The following is a 23,141-nucleotide window of genomic DNA, read 5'->3' on the forward strand; positions in this document are numbered from 1 at the left end:
CGGGTTTTTTTTTTTTAATCTTTATGGAAGCAGATTGCCAGGTCTTTCTTCTGTGGCATAGCCGGGTGGGTGTATACTGCCAATCTTTAGGCCCACAGCAGTTAAATTAAATCTCTTGACCCTGGTCCGCAGAAACGGGAGAACAAGCCCTGGGCCCTGCAGTCTGTCTGCAGCAGAGGAAGAAGGCTGGGGATGAGGACAGGGGAGGGGGGAAGGAGCTTCAGTCTCCCCAGACAGAGAGCCCACTTCCTTCCACTCGCTCTGTCCCATCTCTCTGTATCCTGCCTCATAACAACAACAACAACAACAAAATCTGCTGTTGAGTCAATTCTGACTCATGGCGACCCCATGTGTGTCAGAGTAGAACTATGCTTCACAGGGTTTTCAATGGCTAAGTTTTTGGACGTAGATCACCCGGCCTTTCTTCCGAGGTATCTCTGGGAGCACTTGAACCTCCAACCCTTCTTAGTAGCAGAGTACCACCTTCCATTTGGCTGAGGGAACCATCCCTAGTTCCACCCTACCGGGACCAGCTCTGTGGCTTGGGAAGGTCAGTTCTCTTGCTGCCTCCGTTTCCCCATCTGGCCGATGGGGGCGTGGACAAGGGAGGCAGTTCACAACACCAGTGTTGGAGTTTGGCCACCAGGCCCTGTCCTCACCCCGCTGTGGAACTCCTGGAGATCTCTCTGGGCCTCAGTTTCCTGCCCTGTAAAATGGGAGAATCACAGTGGTCAGGAGTAGATGGAGAGTGAACAGGAGAGTGTAACACACTCCTCCCGCCGCCCCGTCTGCAGCCAGCACACACTCAAACTCCACCCCTCCCTGAGAAAAATGCATCTACAATCACTCTTCGATTTGCAGGTATTTTTAGACTTAAAAGTATATTTTCCTTACTCACAGCCCCTCTGTCTCCCTAAGCCACAAAGACACCACGAGCATCACCCCATTACTGGGACCCCATTTGAGCTGGGCAGTTGGGGTCTGGAGCCCCAGCCTTGGAGAAGCTTCCAGGCTGTAGGGAGGCAGAGCCAAACAGAGACATCCCAGCCCCAGTGATCAGGTAGGTGGGTAGTGATGGGAGGGAGGTCGTGATGGGGCTGTGGGTGGAGACTCAGACATGGGGGTTCACAGAGAGAGCTTCCTGTAAACGTTCACCCCTAGTTTCTAAGGCTGAGGAGGATTCATACACAGGAATGTAAGGGGTTGACCAAAAAAAAAAACTAAACCAGCTGCTGCCAAGTCAATTCCGACTCATTGTGACCCCATGTGGGTCAGAGAAAAATGGTGCTCCATTGTGTTTTAAATGGCTGGTCTTTTGGAAGGAGATCACCAGGACTTTCTTCCAAGGCACCTCTGGGTAGATTCAAAACTGAACCTTTCGGTTAGTGGTGAGCGCTTCACCATTTGCACCACCCAGGGGCCTCGGGGATTGACTGTTGTTGCTGGGTGCCATCAAGTCGATTCTGACTCATAGTGACCCCGTATGACAGAGTAGAACTGCCCCGTAGGGTTTCCAAGGAGCATCTGGTAGATTCGAACTGCTGACATTTTGGTTAGCAGTGGAGCACTTAACCACTGCACTACCAGGGCTACAAGAGGGTTGGCTAAACCAGAAACAAACCCACTGCCATTGAGTGGATTTGGACTCATACCCACCCTATAGGACAGAGTTGAATTGCCCCATGGGGTTTCCAAGGAGAGGCTGGTGGATTGGAACGGCCAACCTTCTGGTTAGCAACTGAGTTCTTAACCACTGTGCCACATATGTCCATGACCTAACTCCCGGAACCTGTGAACGTGGCCTTATTCGGAAAAAGGGTCTTCGCAGATGTCATTAAGTGAGGAATCTTGAGATGGGATCATCCTGGATTATCTGGGTGGGCCCTGAATCCAATGACAAATGTCCTTAAAAGAGACACACAGAGGAGGCAGAGAGTGGAGTAATGCGGCCACAAGCTACCAGGGGCCACCAGAAGCTGGAAGAGGCAAAGAAGGTTCCTGGTGGCTTAGAATCATAGAAACGTTTTGTCTCACATTCTAAAGGCTGAAAGTCCAAAATCAAGGTGTGGGCAGGGCCATGCTCTCTCTGAAGGCTCTATTGAGGATCAAGCCTTCCCTGCCTCTTCGGTGGTTGCCAGCAACCCTTGGCGTTCCTTCACTTCTAGACACTTCACTCCAATCTCTGCCTCCGTGGTCACATGGCCATCTTCCTTCTGTGTGGATCTGTGTGTGTTCTCTCCTCTTATAAGGACATCAGGCTTTGGATTTGGGACCTGCCCTACAGCAACTTTGAGTTGTGGTGTTGGCGAAGAATATCGAATATACCATGGATTGCAAAAGAATGAACAAATCTGTTTTGGAAGAAGTACAGCCAGAAGGTTCCTCAGAAGCAAGGATAGTGAGACTTCATCCGACATGTTATCAGGAGGGACCAGTCCCTGGAGAAGGACATCATGCTTGGTAAAGTAGAGGGTCAGCAAAAAAGAGGAAGACCCTCAATGAGATGGATTGACACAATGGCAGCAACAGTGGGCTCCAGCAAGGCAATAATCGTGGGGATGGCGCAGGACCGGGCAGGGTTTCGTTCTGCTGTACATCGGGTCACTATGAGTCGGAGCAGGCCCGACAGCACCTAACAATAACCCCAGTGTGACCTCGTCCTAAGTTACCTAATTACATCTGCAAAGACCTAATTTCCAAATAAGCTCACATTCACAGGTACCGGGGAGACATGAATTTTTTGGGGGGGACACTTATTCAACCCAGTACATATACCATCTAACCAAAACCAAACCAAACCCAACCCAACCCATTGCCATCAAGTCTTCTCCGGCTCGTGCCAACCCTATGTGTCACAGAGTAGAACTGTGCCCTATAGGGTTTTCTTGTCTGTAATCTTTATTGCTCATCTCACTCTTTTTTTTTAATCTTTATTGAAGGAGCCCTGGTGGCGCAGTGATTAAAGCGACCGACAGTTTGAAACCACCAGCAGCTCCGCAGGAGAGAGACTGATGGTCTCCTCCCGTAGAGATTTACCATCTTGGAAACCCTATGGGGTCGCTGTGAGTCCGAGTTGAGTTGACGGCAGTGGGTTTGGTTTTGGGGTTTAGGATCTTTACGGAAGGAGTCCCTGGGTGGCACAATCAGGTAAGCACTAGGCTACTAGCCCAAAAGGTGGCAGTTCGAACCCACCCAGAGATGCCTTGGAAGAGAGGCCTGGCAATCTGCTCCTAAAAGGTCGCAGCCTTGAAAACTCTATGAAGCAGTTCTCCTCTGCAACACATGGGGTGGCCATAAGTCAAGTCAACTTGATGGCAACTGACAACAACAAATCTTCATGGACGCAGATTGCCAGGCCTGTCTTCCATGGTGCCGCTGGGTGTGTTTGGACCACCAACCTTTAGATTAGTAGCCAAGCACAAACCATTCACACCACCCAGGGACCTGCTCATATGCCATCTAAAAAAAAACCCAAACCCGTTGTCATCGAGTCGATTCCAACTCACAGCGACCCTACAGGACAGAGTAGAATGGCCCCATAGGGTTTCCAAGGAGTGGCTGGAGGATTCGAGCTGCCAACCTGTTGGTTAGCATCTGAGCTCCCAGCCACTAGGCCACCAGGGTTTCCATATACCATCTACTCTACTCAAAAAGATATATATCTGAGTTTTGTGGGCAGCCCTGGTAGAATCGACTCGATAGCAACAGGTTTGGTTTGGGTCTTTTGAGTTTCATGGTAGGATATAAAGGTGCCTTTTAAAATAAATAAATAGATTTAGTTGGAAAGATTGGAAAGGATGAATGAGTCTAGAGAAGAGAATGGAGCAAATGAAGGCAACAGCTCGGGTAGCAGATTTCTCGGCCTGCTCCCGGGCCCAGTAATTAATCCTGCGGGACTGATTAAGTTTCTGCTTTCGCTCTAGCCACTCAGGGGCTCCCTCCCAGCCTTCTCTCTCCCCGGGGAGCCCAGGCCTGGCTGGCCCCCACCAGAGCCTCCCTCCCGTGGTGCATCCTTGGCCCCCTGTTCCCCAGGTTTAATTATCAGGAATTAAGGCTTAATCAGAAGACCTTTTCTTCTGGGAGAGCGGGCTGCTGGCAGGAACCACCTCCTGGGCGGGTGTGTGGGACTGCCGGGACCCGGGTGGGGAGAGTGCGGCAAGGCCAAGTAAGTGGATCTTGTCATCGTTTAACACTTGGATATTCTGTTCATTGTTTATGTGTTTGCATTCATTTTGAGTTTTTTTAAATGTTGCATTAAAATAGTATTTATCTTCACCTGTACACTAATGTTCATTGCAAGACTATACACAATAGCCCAAAGATGGAAACAACCCAAGTGTCTGTCAACAGAGAAATGGATGAACACAAAGTGGTCCATACACACGAAGCAATACTACTCAGCCATAAAGAGAAATGAAGCCCTGACACCTGCCACGACATGGATGGACCTTGAAAACATCATGCTGAGCGAAACAAGTCAGTCACAAAAGGACAAATATTGTCATGGTCCCAATTATATGAAATATCTAGAACAGACAAATGCATGAAGACTGTTGGGGATTTAATTGTGTCCCCCCAAAATATATGTTGTGAATCCTAACTTCTATGTCTGGGGAGGGAGCCCTGGAGGTACAGCGGTTAAAAGTTGGGCTGCTAAGTAAAAGGTCAGCAGTTCAAATTTACCAGCCACTCCTTGAAAACCGTATGGGGCAGTTCTATTCTGTCCTATAGGGTTGCTATGAGTCTGAATAGACTCTACAACAATGGATTTGGTTTGGTTTATGCCTGTGGTTATAATCCCATTTAGGAATGTGTTGTCTTTGTTATGTTAATGAGGCAGGATTAGTGTAGGGTGTGTCTTAAATCAGTCTCTTATGCAATATAAAAGAGATTAAACAAGCAAACTAGGAAGCAGAGATGGGGGAAGAAAGATGCCAAGCCACATGAAGACCGCCCAGGAGCAGAAGCTCAGAAGAGACAAGGACCTTCCTCCAGAGTCAACAGAGAGAGAAAGCCTTCCCCTGGAGCCAGCACCCTGACTTCAGACTTCTAGCCCTCCTAAACTGTGAGGAAATAAATTTCTGTTTGTTAAAGCCACCCACTTGTGGCATTTCAGCAACTAAGACAGAGGCCAAAGTTTATTAGTGGTTACCAAGGCAGGAGAGAGAAAGGGGAGAATTTCGTTCATTTTAGTGAATGTTTGTTTAACGGTGATTATGGGCCGTGGTTGCCTGACGTGATTGTCTTCACTGTTGGGTGACATCAAGTCAATCCCAACTCACAGTGACCCCATGTGACAGAGTAGAACTGCCCCATAGGGTTTCCTAGGCTGTAGGTTTAATGCCGGAGATCAAATGATAGAAATTTTGCAAGACCAACGACTTCTTCATTGCAAATACCTTCTTTCACCAACATAAACGGCGACTATACACATGGACCTCACCAGATGGAACACACAGAAATCAAATTGACTACATCTGTGGAAAGAGACGATGGAAAAGCTCAATATCATCAGTCAGAACAAGGCCAGGGGCCGACTGGAACAGACCATCAATTGCTCATATGCAAGTTCAAGCTGAAACTGAAGAAAATCAGAGCAAGTCCACGAGAGCCAAAATATGACCTTGAGTATATCCCACCTGATTTAGAGACCATCTCAAGAAAAGAGTTGACGCATTGAGCACTAGTGACCGCAGACCAGAGGAGTTTGGGATGACATCAAGGACATTATCCATGAGGAAAGCAAGAGGTCACTGAAAAGACAGGAAAGAAAGAAAAGACCAAGATGGATGTCAGAGGAGACTCTGGAACTTACTCTTGAGCGTTGAGCAGCTAAAGCAAAAGGAAGAATTCATGAAGTAAAAGAACTGAACAGAAGATTTCAAAAGCCCTCTCGAGAAGACAAAGTATTATAATGACATGTGCGAAGAGCTGGAGATGGAAAACCAAAAGGGAAAAACACGATCGGCGTTTCTCAAGCTGAAAGAACTGAAGAAAAAATTCAAGCCTCGAGTTGCAATAGTGAAGGATTCCATGGGGGAAAGCATTAAACGACGCAGGAAGCATCAAAAGAAGATGGAAGGAATACACAGAGTCATTATACCAAAAAGAATTAGTCGATATTCAACCATTTCAAGAGGTGGCATATGATCAGGAACCGATGGTACTGAAGGAAGAAGTCCAAGCTGCTCTGAAGGCATTGGTGAAAAACAAGGCTCCAGGAACTGATGGAATATCAACTGAGATGTTTCAACAAACAGATGCAGCGCTGGAGGTGCTCACTCGTCTATGCCAAGAAATATGGAAGACAGCTTCCTGGCCAAATGACTGGAAGAGATCCACATTTATGCCTATTCTCAAGGAAGGTGATCCAACTGAATGTGGAAATTATAGAACAATATCATTAATATCACACGCAAGCAAAATTTTGCTGAAGATCATTCAAAAACGGCTGCAGCAGTATATCGACAGGGAACTGCCAGAAATTCAGGCCGGTTTCAGAAGAGGACATGGAACCAGGGATATCATTGCTGATGTCAGATGGATCCTGGCTGAAAGCAGAGAATACCAGAAGGATGTTTACCTGTGTTTTATTGACTATGCAAAGGCATTTGACTGTGTGGATCATAACAAGCTATGGACAACACTGCGAAGAATGGGAATTCCAGAACACTTAATTGTGCTCATGAGGAACCTTTCCATAGATCAAGAGGCAGTTGTTCAGGCAGAACAAGGGGATACTGATTGGTTTAAAGTCAGGAAAGGTGTGCAGCAGGGTTGTATTCTTTCACCACACCTATTCAATCTGTATGCTGAGCAAATAATCCGAGAAGTTGGACTATATGAAGAAGAACGGGGCATCAGGATTGGAGGAAGACTCTTTAACAACCTGTGTTATGCAGATGACACAACCCTGCTTGCTGAAAGTGAAGAGGACTTGAAGCACTTAGTGATGAAGATCAAAGACCACAGCCTTCAGTATGGATTACACCTCAACATAAAAGAAAAATCCTCACAACTGGACGAATGAGCAACATCATGATAAACGGAGGAAAGGCTGAAGTTGTCAAGGATTTCATTTTACTTGGATCCACAATCAACAGCCATAGAAGCAGCAGTCAAGAAATCAAAAGACGCATTGCATTGGGCAAATCTGCTGCAAAGGACCTCTTCAAAGTGTTGAAGAGCAAAGATGTCACCCTGAAGACTAAGGTGCGCCTGACCCAAGCCATGGTATTTTCAGTCACATCATATGCATGTGAAAGCTGGACAATGAATAAGGAAGACCGAAGAAGAGTTGACGCCTTTGAACCGTGGTGTTGGCGAAGAATATTGAATATACCATGGACTGCCAAAAGAAGGAACAAATCTGTTTTGGAAGAAGTGCGGCCAGAATGCTCCTTAGAGGCAAGGATGGCGAGACTGCGTCTTACATACTTTGGACATGTTGTCAGGAGGGATGTGTCCCTGGAGAAGGACATCATCCTTAGCAGAGTACGGGGTCAGCGGAAAAGAGGAAGACCCTCAACAAGGTGGATGGACACAGTGGCTGCGACAATGAGCTCAAACATAACAATGATTGTGAGGATGGCGCAGGACAGGGCTGTGTTTCGTTCTGTTGTGCACAGGGTCACTATGAGTCAGAACCAACTCGAAGGCACCTAACAACAACAACAACAGGTTTAAGGAGGCAAATCGCCAAGTCATCTCTCCCACAGAGTGGCTGGGTGGGTTCCAACTGCCGACCTTTGGGTTAGTAGAAGAGCACTTAACCAGTGTGCCACCAGGCCTCCACACAACATGATTAATGTAATTGATATCAATAAATTACAGACTGAAAAGTGTTGGATCAACAAATGTTCTGTGTATATATATATATATATATTTTTTTTACAGCAATAAAAAAATAGTATTTATCTCCTTGACTGAGTTTGTGGGCGCCTTTGGAAACCCTGGTGGTGTAGTTGTTAAGTGCTACAGCTGCTAACCAAAAGGCTGGCAGTTCGAATCCACCAGGCGCTCCTTGGAAACCCTATGGGGCAGTTCTACTCTCTCCTACAGGGTCGCTATGAGTCAGAATTGACCTGATAGCAACGGGTTTGGTTTGGTTCCTTGAATTTTGTGCCAGGTCGCGTTCCTCACTTGCCTCACCCTAGTCCTGGGTCTGACTGTTCACCCTGGAAGGTCTGTCATTGGGCCCATTTTATGGATGGAAAATTGAGGCCCAGAAGGGCAAGTCATTGGGCTCCAGTCACTCAGCTAGAGGGAGGCAGAAGCAGGATTTGAACCCAGGTTTGTTTGGTTTTTAATTTTGCCATCTTTTTACTTAATTTAATTTTGGCAGCAATATATAAAACCAAACATACATCCATTTGCAATTTCTACATGAACAGTTCAATGATATTGGTTACATACTTCATGTGGTGTCAGCATTCTACCTCTGCCCACATCGCTTCACCACCGTTAATTTAGGCTCTCTGCCCTGAAAGTTCTCATCTGTGCTTTGGTGTAAATGTCAGTGCTGTGCTTGAGGCAAACATTCTTTATTAATTAGGCTTAACTGTCGTTTAGTTTAACAATGGCTTCATGAGATAGTTTGGGCTCAAGGTTTAAAGATTATTTCCAGACACTAGATTCGGGGATTCCCCCAGTCTCAGTAAGCCTGGTTTCCAGGTGAATGTCACGTTCTGTTCCATGCTTTTCCTCCTTTTGATCAGGATCCATTTATTGGGTCTTTTCTTTTTTAATATTTTGTTGTGTTTTTGGTGAAGGTTTACACAGAATATTAGGTTCTCATTTAACAATTTCTATACATACTGTTCAGTGACATTGGTTACAGTTTTCATAGTATATCAGCATTTTCATTCTGGTTGTTCTATTTCCATTAATCTAGCTTCCCTGTCCCCCCTTGCCTTCTCGCCTTTGGATAAATGTTCACCATTTGGTTTCATCTAGACGATTATTTTGAGAAGCACAGTACTCACAGGTGATATTATTTATTTTATGGGCCAATTTGTCATTTGGCTGAAAGGTAACCTCTGGGACTGGTTTGAGTTCCAAGTTTAAGGAGTATCTCGGGGCAATAGTCTCGGGGGTTCATCTAGTCTCTATCAGTCCAGTAGGTCTGGCCTTTTTTTTTTTTAGAATTCTAGTTTTGCTCTATATTTTTCTCCCATTCTATGTGGGATCATCTACTGAGCCCCTGGTCTGAAGGGTTGTTAGTGGAAGCTGGGCACCATCCAGTTCTTCCGGTCTCAAGGTAGGTGATATTGTTGTTCATGTGGACTATTGGTTCTGTAGACTAGTTTCTTCTTTGAGTCTTTGGCTTCCTTCTTTCTCTTTTGCTCCAGACGAGTATCTTACCATCTATTGGGTCCTTGATCAAAATGTTAAACACAGGTTTTTGACTCCACTGAGGTAGGATTACTGCCAGCCCTGGACCTAGAGGTAATACAACCAACCTCCTCCAACCTCCCAGAACCTTAGCTCTTGCCAGAACCATGCCACCCATCCACCTAAGAAGAAAAACCAAAGTCCTGTCCATGGCCCTGAACTATTTGCCCCATTACCTCCCAGCCCTCACCTCCTCCCTCTCTGTCCTCCCTCCCACCACACTGGCCTCCTCACTGTTTTTCAAACTCACCCAGCAGGGTCCCTGCCTCAGGGCCTTTGCACATGCTATTTCCTCTGCCTGGAATGCTCTTCCCCCAGACCTCCCCATGGCCGTCTCTTTCTCCTGCTATAAGTCTCAGTTCTAATGTCAGCTCCTTGCAGAGGCCTGCCCTGGCCCACCCACACACCTGGACAGCAGTTTTCATTCTTTCTGGCAACTCCTCACTATTAGAAAGTATTTTGTTTGTTACTCTGAGTTTCTTTGTTTCCACCTGCCCCACTGAATTGCGGGTCCTGTAAGGGCGAGGATCTTGGTCTTGTTCCTTGCTGTGTCCCGATGCCTAGAGCAGTGCCTGGAATGAAGTAGGTGCTCCATAAGTGTTTGTTGAGTGGAAGATCACATGAAATGCAGATATCACCTGGCTCTTTTCTTTTGCCTGAGTCTGCCCCAGGCGAGAAAAAGCTGAGGCGATAGGACCCAGGAAGGATTCACCTGGCCCACAGGGCTGAAGCTCACCCACATCCCAGGCCTCCCAACCCCAGTCTTGCTCCCTCCAATTTACTCTCCATCCCAAAGACTGAGAGATCCTTCTAGAATGGCCATCTGACCATGACCCTCTCCTGCTTTAAGTCTGAGGTAGGCAGACTTCTGTGCCCATGGTTGTTCAGTGGAAGAATCCTTGCCTTTCATGTGGGAGACCCATGTCTGATACCTGGCCAAGGCACCTCATGTGCACCCACCACCTGTCTGTCAGTTGGAGGTTGTGTGTCGCTAGGATGCTGAACAGGTTTCAGCAGAGCTCCCAGACTAAGACAGACTAGGAAGAAAGGCCTGGCAATCTACTTCTGAAAATCAACCAATGAAAACCCTATGGATCACAATAGCCTGACCCGCAATGGATCATGGGGATGGCACAGGAACGGACAGTGTTTCATTCCATTGTGCATGGGGTGGCCACGAGCCAACTCGATGGCAGCTAACAAAACGTTAAAATGATACTATTTTGGATACCCAAACCCCCTACCACTGAGTCGATTCCAACTCATAGCAACCCTATAGGACAGAGTAGAACTGCCCAGTAGAGTTTCCAAGGAACGCCTGGCGGATTCCAACTGCCGAACTTTTCGTTAGCAACTGTAGCACTTAACCACTACACCACCAGGGTTTATATTGGGTTAGAAAAAAAGACATTATTAATATTAATTTCACCTGTTTCTTTTTACTTTCTCATTGTGACTACCAGAAGATTTAAGATCCCATACCTGGCTTACTTATTTCTAAGATCCTGCAGTTTTTGCACTGTCCACCAGAGGGCACTGTACCCTTGCAGTGGGTCAGGCGATCCAGATTCAGAAAAGGAAGTGGTTCGGGCAAAGAGTCAGTCCTTCGTGGTTGCTGTTGTTTTATGTAAGTCCTTACAGCTTAGATCTACATTTGCCATCGGGTATCTCTGCCCATCTAAAGGATACAGCTCTGCCTCTGGGTAAGGATTCTGCTGCCACCCCAACTCCACCTCCTCCTGCCCACCAAACCAAAACCAAACCCATTGCCATTGAGTCGATTCTGACTCCTAGAGACCCTATAGGGAGGGAATTAGGCCTCCATCATCAACTCGCCAATTCCGCAGCATTTATTGGATACCCCTTGTGCGCCAGGAGTCCCTGGGTGGTGCAAAGGGTTAACATGCTCAGCTGCTAACTGAAAGATTGGAGGTTCAGATCCACCCAGAGCACTTTGGAAGAAACACCCGGTGATCCACTTCTGCAAACCCTAGGGAGCACAGTTCTACCCTGACACACATGGGGTCATCTCGAGTCAAAGCCCACTTGGCAGCAAGCGGTTTTTGCTGTGTGCTGCCTGCTGCTGGAGTCCCTGGGTGGCACAAATGACCGAAAAGGCTGGAGGTTCGAATCCACCCAGAGGCGCCTCGGAAGACAAGTCTGGCGATCGCTTCTGAAAGTTCGCAGCCTGGAAAACCCTATGGAGCACAGTTCTACTCTGCACAGGTAGGGTCGCCAGGGGTCAGAATCCACTTGATGGCAACAAACAACAACAACACACTCGATGAGCTTGGAATGATTCTCCCAACAACTTCATCCCAACAGCTGGGGATGTTTTTCTTTCCTTTTTCCAGATGAGAAAACCAAGGCCCAGGAGAGGGTAAGTGAGTTGCTTGAAGTTATGTAGAGGAGCCAGGCTTTGCACCTGGCTCTGTCTGGCTCCAGCCCCTTGGGGGCCTCTCCCCTCTAATAAACTCCTGAGGAGTGGTGGACAGACGCGGCGGCGAGGACACTATCTGTTCAGATCGGCGGCTCCGCGGAGCAGTCAATAATTAATTCTGAATTTTCCCCATTTATCACGGAGGCAGGAGCCAGAGTGCCTGGAATCCTAATCCCAAGCCTTCGCGCCCCCTTGGCAGCCTGGAGCTGGGCGCTGGATGGGGGCCCCCACTGAGCCTGGGGAGGGAGGGAGGGAGGGAGAGTGTTGGTAGTTCCTCATCCTTTAAACTGGGTGATTAAACGCCATGCCACCCAGCAGTAACCAAAGTAGATCCCATCCAGCCTTCAAGGTGCCCACAGGCTAGTGGAGAAAACATACGTTGAATGAATAACAATATAAATAATTAATGCTACAAAGGCAAAGAACAGGATGTCGTGAGAATGTAAAACCGGGAAACGTGACTTGTCTTGGGGCCTTCCCGAGGAAGTGACATTTAACCTGCAAATCGCAGGATGAAAGGTAAAGGGTAGGGAGGGGATGCCACTCCCCTTGAAGAAGCAACATGTGCAAAGGCCCTGCAGCTGAAAAGAGTGTCTCCCATTTGGAACCTGGCAAGGAGTGTAGTGGGTCTGGATCTCAGATCACAAGTGTGAGGTCAGTGGCAAGCCAGGAGCACTCGGGGCCAGGCCTGGAACCCTCACGGTGAGGCCAGCAGCCTTCAGTGGATAGCCAGGGGCCACCAGGGGAAGAGGTGGGAAAGTTCCCCCATGATCCGGGGGGATGGCAGGAAAACTGCTCCTGCTCCAAGTGCCTCAGACCGCAGAGCTGGGGGGTAAACTCTGAGTTTTTGTTTGTTTGTTTTGCTTTGTTTTTTCTTTCAACTCTTTCCCCTCGGAAGATTTTTTAAACACATTTGGGTGCAGGCATGAGTCAGGATTTCTTTGCCAACAGTCAGTGCCCTGCAAGCTGGCCCAGCTGCCCTAAACACCTACGTCTCCAGGCAGGTGGGGAAACCAAGGCCCAGAGAGGGACAAGGACCACTCAAGGTTACACAGAGCAGGACTGCAGTCTAGCTCTAAGGAGGGGTTTCCGGGAGTCCCAGGAGCAGCCCCCCAATCCTGTAGCTTCTGTCTCATCTGCTGGACAATGAGCCTTGGGAGGGCCATGGCTGGACATCCTGGTCCCCACGCTGTCTCCAGCGAAAGGCAAATTCTAGGTGCTTAATCTATGACTGCAGAACAGATGAGTCCAGCCATTTTGGAAAGCAGCCCAGGGCAGCAGGGGTCCTTTTTGTTAGAAGATGTGAGAGACAGCAAGAGAGACAGAGATGGAGACAGATTGAGAGACCCAGATAGAGATTAAAAAAAAAAAAGCTGAAGATACATGGAAAAGAGACTGAGACAGGGATAGGAGGAAACAGACAGGGACTGACAGACAAACAGACAAAGGTAGCAGAGTCAGGGCCACTATTAGCCCATATTGGAGCCTTTGTATGACCTACAAAAAGGTTCCCATTCCCTGGGCCCTCACCCTGTCAGGTGGGTTCTCTTGTGCAGTGAGCAACCTCCCCCACTGTCCGTGGCAGCTGGAGCTGCGTCTGTCTTGGTATCCCCAGTGCCCAGCACAGGGCCTGGCATACAGCCGGCACTTGATAAATATTTCTTAAACGAGTGCTTGGAGTTAAAGAATGCCAGAGCCCAGCCAGGAGAAACAGAGGGAGAGAGTGAGGCAGCCTGAGCACCCACAGTAGACGCCTCCTCTGGGAACCACACTCACCACATGAACAGGGTGGGCAGCGAGGGTGGGAGGCGGCCCCTCCCCGGGACACCGCAGGGCCCCAGCGAGAGAAATGGTGGCTGCCAAGTCTCACCCGAAACTCCTTGCAGCCCAGACTTGCTCCTGGGGTGGAGCCAAGAGCCTAAGAGGCCCTAGGGTGGTAGGGGGGCGGGCTTCCTCCAGTTTCACAACCCAGAGAGGGGAGGGGCTGGCCTGAGGTCACCCACAGTAGGAGAGGGAAGAGCCTGTGCCAGGGCCTGGAGATGAATGAGAGAGTTCAACAGGCTTCAAAGACCAGGCTATAGAGTTTGAACTTGATCTTGTTTTCAAACCCTCAGATTTTTATTCAACACACACTCAAAAATGGTCCTTCTGGACCTGGTTCCAAGCTGGGTGATCCCAAAGGTGATTCCTCAGGCTTAAAGAGACAGAGACCTCCTGGTTTCGTGGGTAGGGGGGACAGAGGCTGCAGGACCCAGAGGGGAGCCTGGAGGGAGCCGTAGAGTCAACAGGAAGGGGGAGCACGGCTGCTGGGGCCTTGAAAACTTAGGAGTGTGTCAGGTGGAAAGGGCGGGAAAGGGCATTCTGTGTAGAGGGAACAGATATTCGAAGGTCTGAAGGTGTGAAATCACCAGACAGGTGATGAAATTGGGCCAGAGGGGACGCTGACACTGCCCACATGAAGTGGTCAGGGCTAGGCCAGAGGGAGAGACAGGGGCAGCAGGGGCCCACAGGGGAACGGATGCTCTGCTTGCAGCAGAAATGGCTGCATGGGCAAGGGGGCATTAGAGCTGGGACTTTGAGAGATGTATAGGAGCTTTCCAAGCAGAGCCAGTGGGACAGGCAAACTAAGGAGAGGGGGTATAGCCAGAGTTTGGGGAATAAACTGATGGATTAGCAGGAGAAAGAAGGACTGGAGGGACAGGACAAGTCCGTGTGAGTTTTTTCCGGGTCTGAGCTCAGCTAACTGCCTTCAAGTCCAAGAAACCCCAGTACAGCTCCCTGTGGCCCTGCCAAGCCCTGCCAGGCCTGGAGGCTCTCAAGGGAGCCCCGACTGCTCCAGTCAATGATATCAGTTGGTGGGGGGGCACTGCCTACATGGTGACTGTGGGCCTCAGACCAGGCCTGTGCCTTGGTTTCCCTATCTGGAAGATGGGGACACTGGAAGCCGGTTTTGGTGTTTATGTTCATCTCACTACTGGGAGGCTTTCAACAAGTGACGTGAAGGAATAAAGGAGAAAAAGGGGAAGCAAGGGAGGAATGGCGGAAGGAAGGAAAGAAGACAGGCGCGGAGGAAAGGAATAAAGAAGGGAGAAAGGAAAGAAAGAGGCAGGTAGGAAAAAGGAAAAAGAAGGAAAGGGAAAGGCTTCCCCCCCAACCCCTCCCCAAGGCCAACAGCCAAAAGACCGCTCTGACATTATTATTTCAGAACACGCCAGAGCTGTCGAGGCTTAAGAAATGGGTGATGATTTGCATGCGATTTGCATGCAATTTGCATACTGTTTGTTAAATGTCAAAACGCACTGAAAATGCTTCCCCCACCCCCAGCCAAGAGGCAGGACACCCTCCCCCCTCCCCCGCCAGGTCGCCCGCGGGGGCTGCTGGGGCAGTAGCCCAGAGGCCAGGTGTAGGAGGCACGGCCCACACCCCCTACAGCCACTGGCTGGCCGTAACCTTGGGAGAGCTGCTTCCGTCAGCTCCATACCCAATCTGTAAAATGGGCGGAATAACGGGCCGCCAGGGCGCGGAGAGGTTGGGGGAAGGACTGGAGATGGGGTGGCCCCATTTTCCTGCCCCGGCGGTCTGGGGGCGGGTGCCCGAGGGTAAGCAGGCGTGTGCGCATGTCCCCGCGTGGGACAGAAGCCCGAACCGCGCACCAGCACAGTCGGGGCTGCCTCTCCCTCCCGCGCCGCCCGCCTCTGCCCCGGGTTGCCCAGCAACCGCCCCGCCTCAGTTTACCTACCGCAAAGGAGGGAGCTGGAACCCTGCCCTAGGGAGGTCTCTGGGTACCCGGCCCTGGGCGGTGCACCGAGGAGTGTCTGGGGGTTCAGAAAGACCCATCCTGGTCACACGTAGGGACAGACGCGCCTCAGGTCACCCCGCGCGGCATTCCTATCGGGTCTGCCTACAGGAGTGAAGTGGGGACCCCTCGAGGGAAATGGGAGCTCCCGTCTGTCTCCCCCTTCATGCCTCTCTCTTGGTCTGGGGAGGGGAGTCGAGCCGCAGCCTGGCGGGCCTGGCGCTGTCCCCGCGACGGGCCAACGCGGCTCTCCCTGCGGCCCTGATTTATTATCCACCTGTCCCCGCTCAGGGCCCTGCGGCCAACATGGCTGTTAATTAAAACATTATTTCTTCCCAGGCTTCCATGCCTCTGCCCTGCAAGACGCCAGTCCCCGAAACGTAAACACGGCCCTGGAAGGTGTGCCCAGCCCCACTGCCCAGGCCCCACCCCTAGGGTCTGCGCAAAGGCACGAAGTGGCTCCAGGTCAGAGGCCCCCCGCGGAGGCCGGTTGTGCCTGTAAAGGCTTCCACCCAGAATTCCCACCGCACACTGGAAGACCGCCATTATTACCTCCCCGCCTCAGCGTTGCCAGAACCCCAACCCCTGGGTCAATGTAAGTCCCGGAGCGAGGGGGGGATGATGAAGGGAGGCTGGGTTAAAAGGGTGTATTTGGGAATCAAAGAGCCTGGGTTGCGAAAGCGCTTTGAGAAGGGTTGCCAACTGAAAGGTCAGAATTTTGAACCCACCCAGCGGTGCCACGGAAAAAAGGCCTGGCGATCTGTACCTACAAACATAGCCAAGAAAACCCTATGGAGCAGTTCTGCTCTGTAACACATGGGGTCACCACAAGTCGGTGGAAGGTGACTCGAGGCCAACTAACAACAAATTTGGGGGCGAAGGAGCCTGGGTGGCACAAGTGGTTTGCAATTGGCTGCTAACTAAAAGGTTTGTGGTTCAAACCCACCCAGTGGTGCCATGAAAGAAAGGCTTGGAGATCTGACTCTGTAGCTTACAGCAGTTCTACTCTGTAACACATGTGGTCACCATGAGTCAGGGGGCGACTTGATGGCACCTAACAACAACAACAAATTCGGAGGGGAGAGGACAGTGTGACTTCGGAGGCCTGGGGTCATCCAGTCTCTGCCTCTAAAACCACCTCTAGTCATTTGAAATTTCCTGAGGGACTAGCCACACCCCCAGCCAAGGCTGTTCACAGCAGAGGGGGCTCCTCCTAGGAGACCAAAGAAGGGCAAAGTGCTTGCTGGCTGGGGAGGAGGGAACCAGAGAAGGCTTCCTGGAGGAGGCTGGAATCCTGGGAGGATTGGAGATGCCAAAGGGATGTATGAAAGGTGCTTCAGGCAGGGGGCACAGCTTGGGCAAAGATGTGGCCTAGAGAAGAGTGTACAAGGTGAAGATGTCTGCAGGCTCCTCCCCTTTCCTCTCTGCTCTCTGGCTGCCCATGGGAACCTTCCAAAGTGGCACCGTAGTTCACACTGCAGATAGAGCACAGAAGGTCCCAAGATAGACGCGATGGCTTCAGGGTCGCACAGCACAGCTGAACGGCCCATGGCTCCTCCCTGGCTGGCTGGGTTGGGGCAGCAACGTCCCAGGTCCATCAGGAGTGTCCGAGGCATCAGGGATCAGTGCTTCAACATCTACCTGGGAACCCAGAGCCTGGAAGAGCAGGAGGGAGGGGATAAGACACATTCAGTCCAGGAAGGTGAAACACCAGCTCCCCGGCCAGTCGTCCTTCTTCCCTTTCTCCTAATGGCCCCAATGTGGACAGTGGTACCTGCCGTTGTTCCCTCATGCCTGATGCCCCTGGGCCCTCCTTGTGAGTGACAAACAGCCCTCAATTACAAGAGCCATTAATCCTGGAGCAAGCTTGGCTGTTTGGAGCCACCTGGTGGAAGCCGCAGGAATTGCAGGCAAAGAGCACAATTAAGCCAAACCCTGCTAACCAAAGCCCAATCCTTCATTTTTAAGAAGTGGTGACAAAGCCCAAGGGGGCGGTGGTGGTTCAGTGATAGAATTCTCGCCTACCATGGAGGAGACCTGATTTGATTTCCAGCCAATGTGCCTCATGCAGCCACCACCCGCCTGTTAGTAGAGGCTTCCATGTTGCTAGAATGCTGAACAGGTTTCAGCAGAGCTTCCAGACTAAGAGAGACTAGGAAGAAAGGCCTGGTGATTGATTTCTGAAAAACTGGTCAATGAAACCCTATGGATCGCAACAATCTGATCTGCAACTGGTCGTAGGGATGGCGCAGGACCTGGCAGCGTTTCCGTTGTGCATGGAGTCACCATGAGTCAGGGGTTGACTTGGCAGCAGCCAACAACGACAGAGCCCACACAGGGGAAGGGACTTTCCTGATGTCACATAGCAAGTCAGGGCAACATCACTCAGGCTGACACATTAGTCCAAAGTGAAATGACAAGGTGGGACCAGCATCTTGGGGTAGGAGCATAGAGCATTTTCAGGAGATGACAACCAACAGAGGCAAGTCCCTTCTCTCTGGACCTCAGTTTCCCCATCTCTGGCCTCTGCAACCTCTCTAAGGCCCTTTCTGTGTCTCAAGTACTAGAGTGGCTTACCTGGTGCTAAGTCAGGGCTCCCTGGGGTGGAGGGCAGTATCTCTCGAAGGTGCCCCCACCCCAGACCCCTTCTTCAGCTGACACCTGGAGTCCTCTCCGTCATGCCTCTGCCTCCTCCACCCAAACTACCTGAAGGAGGGGGACAGAAAAACACATATCGCAGGCCAAACACAGTCTCGCCTCGCCACTCAAGGCCACCCTGGTCTGCTCAGTGTCCTCACGTGGCTGCCGGAGCCCACCTCTGGCCTCGAGAACCCCTCCCCTGCTTCCAGGACCCTCTAGAACTCCAGGAGAATGTCTTGAACAGCCCCTTCTCTCCTCCAACAATGACACACTCAACTAATATTTACTAAGTACCTACTATGTGCCCTGTGGGAACCCTGGTGGCGTAGTGGTTAAGTGCTATGGCAGCTAACCAAAAGGTCGGCAGTTTGAATCCACCAAACACTCCTTGGAAACTCTATGTGGCAGTTCTGCTCTGTTCTGTAGGGTCACTGTGAGTCAGAGTCAACTTGATAGCAGTGAGTTTGGTTTTGGTTTGGTTACGTGTCGTTGGTGGTGCAGCGGTTAAGCATTTGGCTGCTAACCGAAAGGCTGGCAGTTCAAACCCACCAGCTGCTCCTCGGAAACCTTGTGCGGCAGTTCTACTCTGTCCTATAAGGTCGCTGTGAATCAGAATCGACTCAACAGGCAATGGGTTTGGTTTGGGTTTTTTGACTATGTGCCAGGAGAAGTCCCTGGGTGATCAAATGGTTAAGCGCTGGACTAGTAATCAAAACGTTGGTGGGTCAAATCCACCCAGAGGCACCTCGGAAGAAAGGCCTGGCGATCTGCTTCCAAAAGGCCACACCGTTGAAAACCCTATGGACCAGTTCTACTCTGCACACATGGGATCTCCATGAGTGAGAATCGACTTGACAACGGCAACTGACAACATCAGCACTCTGTGCCACGAACTGAACTGAGGGCACAGCAGCGAACAAGATGAACAACCACGCCCTTATGGGGTTGCAGTCAGGTGGGGGAGACAGGGTGGGGAAATAAATGTAATACAGAGAAGTCAGCTGGCGAGAAATATAAAGCAGGGATGGGGGTGGAGCGTGTGGGTGGGATACAATTTTAAACAGGGTGGTCAGGGAGGGTCCCACTGAGGAGGCGGTATCTGAGCAGAGACCTAGAGAAGAGGAGGGAGCCAGGTAGGTGTCTGAGGAAGAATGTTCCAGGCAGAGGGAACAGCCAGCGCAAAGGCCCTGAGGCAGGATGGGGCCTGGTGAGTTAGAGGAACAGCGAGGAGGCCCTTGTGGCTGGAGCAGAGTGAGGGAGGAGGAGGGGAGGGCACAGAAGAGACGGGGCAGGTCGTGCAGGGCCCTGTGGGCCGCAGGGAGGACTTGGGCTTTTACCCGAGGGAGGTGGGAGCCCTGGAGGGCTGTGGGCAGAGGAGGGACTGGCCCTGACTCAGGTGCTCACGGGCGCCCTCTGGCTGCAGGGAGGGGAACAGACTGTGGGGGGTGAGGGCAGGAGCCGGGACCAGGGTGGAGGCAACTGCACTGGTCCAGGTGGGTGATGGTGGGGGAGAAGCGGGTGGATTCGGGATAGATTTTGAAAAGAGAGCCAACAGGACAGTCTGAAGAACAGATGTAAGGGGCTGACAGAAAGAGCGGAAGGGAGGAAATAATCACCACCACTGTTCCCATTTACGGTGGGAGGAGAGAGTGGTGATTAAGAGCGTGGCTTCTAACTTGAAGAAGAATGTAATTAACGTCACTGAATCCTACATGTAGGAATTTGTGTGTGTTCTGCTGTGTATATTTTCAACAACAACAAAATAAATCATTTATATATATAAAAAAAGAGCATGGCTTCTAGAACTGGCTTCAAACCCAAGGTTTGCCCCTTCCCACCTCTCTGTGCCTCAGTCTCCCCACCTGTAAACCGGGAATAATAATAGCCCCCACCTGTGGGGCTGCAGTGAGTCACATGAAAAAGAACTCAGCACCTCACAGGCGCTCAGTACATGACATGGTCATTATTGAGCTCCTACTGGTTATCCTGTGCCCTCTGTTCTCCACACAGTGTCGGCCCCTCCTGGGCAGGAAGTGTTGTCACTACTGCCCTGCCGGAGTTTAGAACTGGGAGGCAGCTGGTGAGGCGGTGGGAGGGAGATAAGCTTCCCTGTCCACCAGCAGGAAAGGGAGCTCAGGCCTGTTTGGCTTAAGCACCCACAAGACTTATCTCACGCAAGGGTGCTGTGTGGGCTGACAGGTCAAATACGTTTCTCCCCATTTCACAGATGGGAACCTTGAGGCCTTCCCAGGGAGGCCTTTCTGCAGCCTCCTTTCCTCTCCAGCAGGCGCTCAGCCACCCACCAGCCGCCCCTACTTCATCTTCGTGTGTCTGCGTGTAGTTTTGGGGCTCAGAACATGTTGATGCCCAGAGAGGGTGGGTAAGCTGCCTTGGGACACACAGCAAGTGGGTGGCAAAGGCTGGCCTGGACCTGGGCCCCACCCTACCCTGCCTGTCTGATGGGAGAGGCAGAGTGGGATGCTGCCACCAGTCCCAGCTGTGCACGGTCAGGGATGGGGCAGAGGACAGGGCACTAGGCTGAAAGTGTCTCCTCTGAAGGCTTCCTCCTCTGTCTCCACCTGGTCGAGCCCTATCATGGCCCGCCTGGACCAGTGCAGTCACCTCCACCCCGGATCCCCAGCTCCCACCCTCGCCCCCTGCAGTCTGTCCTCCTTGCAGCCCCTCCACCTCCTGGCCCATCTCGCCAGTCCCCATCCGTGTCCCAGAGCTGCCCTTCATGTGCAATTCCTTGGCCTGATGCCCTTCTCTGCAAACTCCTCCTTGGGCGGAAGACCTGCCTCGTGGTATCTGTAACCAGCAAACTGCTCTGGAGTGCCCAGATGGCCAGCGTTCAGAGTGTGGCGTGATAGAGCAGGAGGGGAAGACAGATGGACAGAGAAGGACAGAGAGACAGGGAGAGACACACACAGAGAAACAGAAAAATGGTAGAGATAGAAATGGACAGAGAGACACAGACAGACAGACAAAGAATGGTAATGAATGAGAGCAATAGGCCCAGCACCACTGAGAAAGGGAGAGACAAGGCAGAGAATGGGAAATACACCAAAGGCCAGAGAGAGGGAGACACACAGAAACACAGAGAGAAACAGTAGAGACAGAAATGGACGGAGATACAGAGAGACAAGAATCCCAGGTGGTGCTTGACTACTGGCCAAAAGGTTGGGGGTTCGAATCCACCCAGCTGCACCTCAGAAGAAAGGCCTGGCAATCTGCCTTCAAAGGGTCACAGCCTTGAACCCTATGGAGCAGATCTACTCTGACACATGGATGGGGTTGCCATGAGTTGGAATCTACTGACAGCAACTAACAACAACAGGGAGAGACACAAAGAGAGAATGCTAAGGAAAGAAAGAAACAGAGACAACGCCACCAGAGGGGGAGAGACAGAGGAAATGAGAAAGAGCCAGAGAGGCAGAAAAACCGAGAGAACAGAAGCAATGCCAGAAGATTCCAGCGGCCCTCCAGGCCTCGGTCTGCACATCTCTCCTTCTCCCTAGACCCCTCCCAGCTGGTTCCTACAACAGCAGGGGGTCAGACCCCTGGGGAGTTATTCATGGAGGTGCGACAGGACTCCCCCCAGCCTATCCTCCCTCCCCCCACTCTGACCCAGACCCCAGCCAGAACCTCAGGTACCTGCACCCTGACCCCAGGCCCCTAGCCAGTCATCTTGTGTCTGTGATCTGCCTGACTCCTCCCCCAGCCTCCCCCAGCCCCTAGTCTGAACTCTGACCCCTGCCCCTGGTCTGCGATTGGCCAGAATCCCTCCCCACCTCAGCCTCCCCACCCCTAGCCCAACCTTCTGCTCCCTACCCCTATCCAGAACCCAGCCAGGGCCTCAGTTACCCCACTTCGATGAGGGGGAGGGGGCTGCTATAGATCCTAGTCCCTCCCCACCCCCGCCTCCCACCTCCTACACCTACTCAGACTCCAGTCAAGCCCTCCGGCCCCCCAGTCCAAGTCCCTCCTTACCCAAACCTCTCCCACCCTCAGCCCACCCTCCTGCTCGGAACCTCTGCCCAAACCCCACCCTGTCCCCCGACGCAGGCCCCGGAGGCAGCCAGGGCCCCCCCGCCCGCGCTCGCCCCCTCCTCCCGGCCACCTGGGGTCGCTGACGAGCAGCAGCACCGAGCCGTCCTGCAGGTGCACGTCGCGCACAGTCTGGTGGTCGTCGAGCGGCCGCGCGTTGTAATAGAAGGTGCGCTTCCAGGAGCTCACGCCCTGGCCCACAAGCTGGGCGCGCAGGTCGCTGAGCGTGTCTCGCGGCCGCACCGTCAGCGGCAGCAGCAGCGCCTCGTCGGCCAGGTGCACCTTGATGTGGTAGCGCTTCCAGCGCGACAGCCCGCGCCGCAGCCCCTCCATGACGCCCGGACTCTGCGCCGGACCCGGGGGCCCGCGCGCCCGCCACCCGCCCGACCGGCCCGGCCGCCAGCCTCCGCCGCGCTCCGCCCGCCCGCCTCGCCCGGGCACGCCCGGCACGCAGGAGGCCCGGCCAGATTTACGCAGACGTTTATTAAGTGCCTGGGCATTTATTAACCCACCCATTGGTGCTGTGGATGAAAGGCCCGGCGATCTGAGTCTGTAAAGACGAAAGCCCTGTGGAGCAGTTCCACTCTGGGGTCGCCATGAGTCGGGAATGACTCCACAACGATGGGTTTGGTTTTTTTTATTTTAGGTCCATCGGTGCCCCAAACTAACCTAAAAGTTGGAGGTTCAAACCTACCCAGTGGTGCCATGAAAGAAAAGCCCGGTAATCCGCTTAGGCTACAGCCTTGAAAACCCTACAGAGCACAGTTCCACTCTGACACATGGGATCGCCATGAGTTGGAGTCAGCTTTACTGGCAACTAAGCAC

At 51.6% G+C, this 23,141-nt stretch overlaps 1 protein-coding gene across 2 annotated transcripts; it reads right to left on the minus strand.

Moving 5' to 3' along the window:
- Nucleotides 1-545: 545 nt before the first annotated feature.
- TINCR (TINCR ubiquitin domain containing) lies at nt 546-22,701 on the minus strand. Of its 2 annotated transcripts, XM_049876497.1 has the most exons (3): nt 22,390-22,701; nt 18,207-18,335; nt 15,218-17,285 (listed from the first exon to the last, which is right to left on the minus strand). In XM_049876497.1, exons 1-2 carry the CDS (start codon nt 22,647-22,649, stop codon nt 18,332-18,334), a joined length of 264 nt encoding a protein of 87 aa, XP_049732454.1. In that variant the 5' UTR covers nt 22,650-22,701; the 3' UTR covers nt 15,218-17,285; nt 18,207-18,331. The 2 variants fall into 2 exon arrangements, with proteins under 2 accessions (XP_049732453.1, XP_049732454.1); XM_049876496.1 differs by lacking the exons at nt 15,218-17,285; nt 18,207-18,335 and adding an exon at nt 546-706.
- Nucleotides 22,702-23,141: the final 440 nt, after the last annotated feature.

Source organism: Elephas maximus, chromosome 3 (assembly GCF_024166365.1).
Source record: "Elephas maximus indicus isolate mEleMax1 chromosome 3, mEleMax1 primary haplotype, whole genome shotgun sequence".
In the NCBI taxonomy this organism is placed as follows: Eukaryota; Metazoa; Chordata; class Mammalia; order Proboscidea; family Elephantidae; genus Elephas; species Elephas maximus.

Coding starts and splice junctions, on each gene's coding strand:
- TINCR (XM_049876496.1), bottom strand. CDS start 22,649: ATGGAGGGGCTGCGGCGCGGGCTGTCGCGCTGGAAGCGCTACCACATC.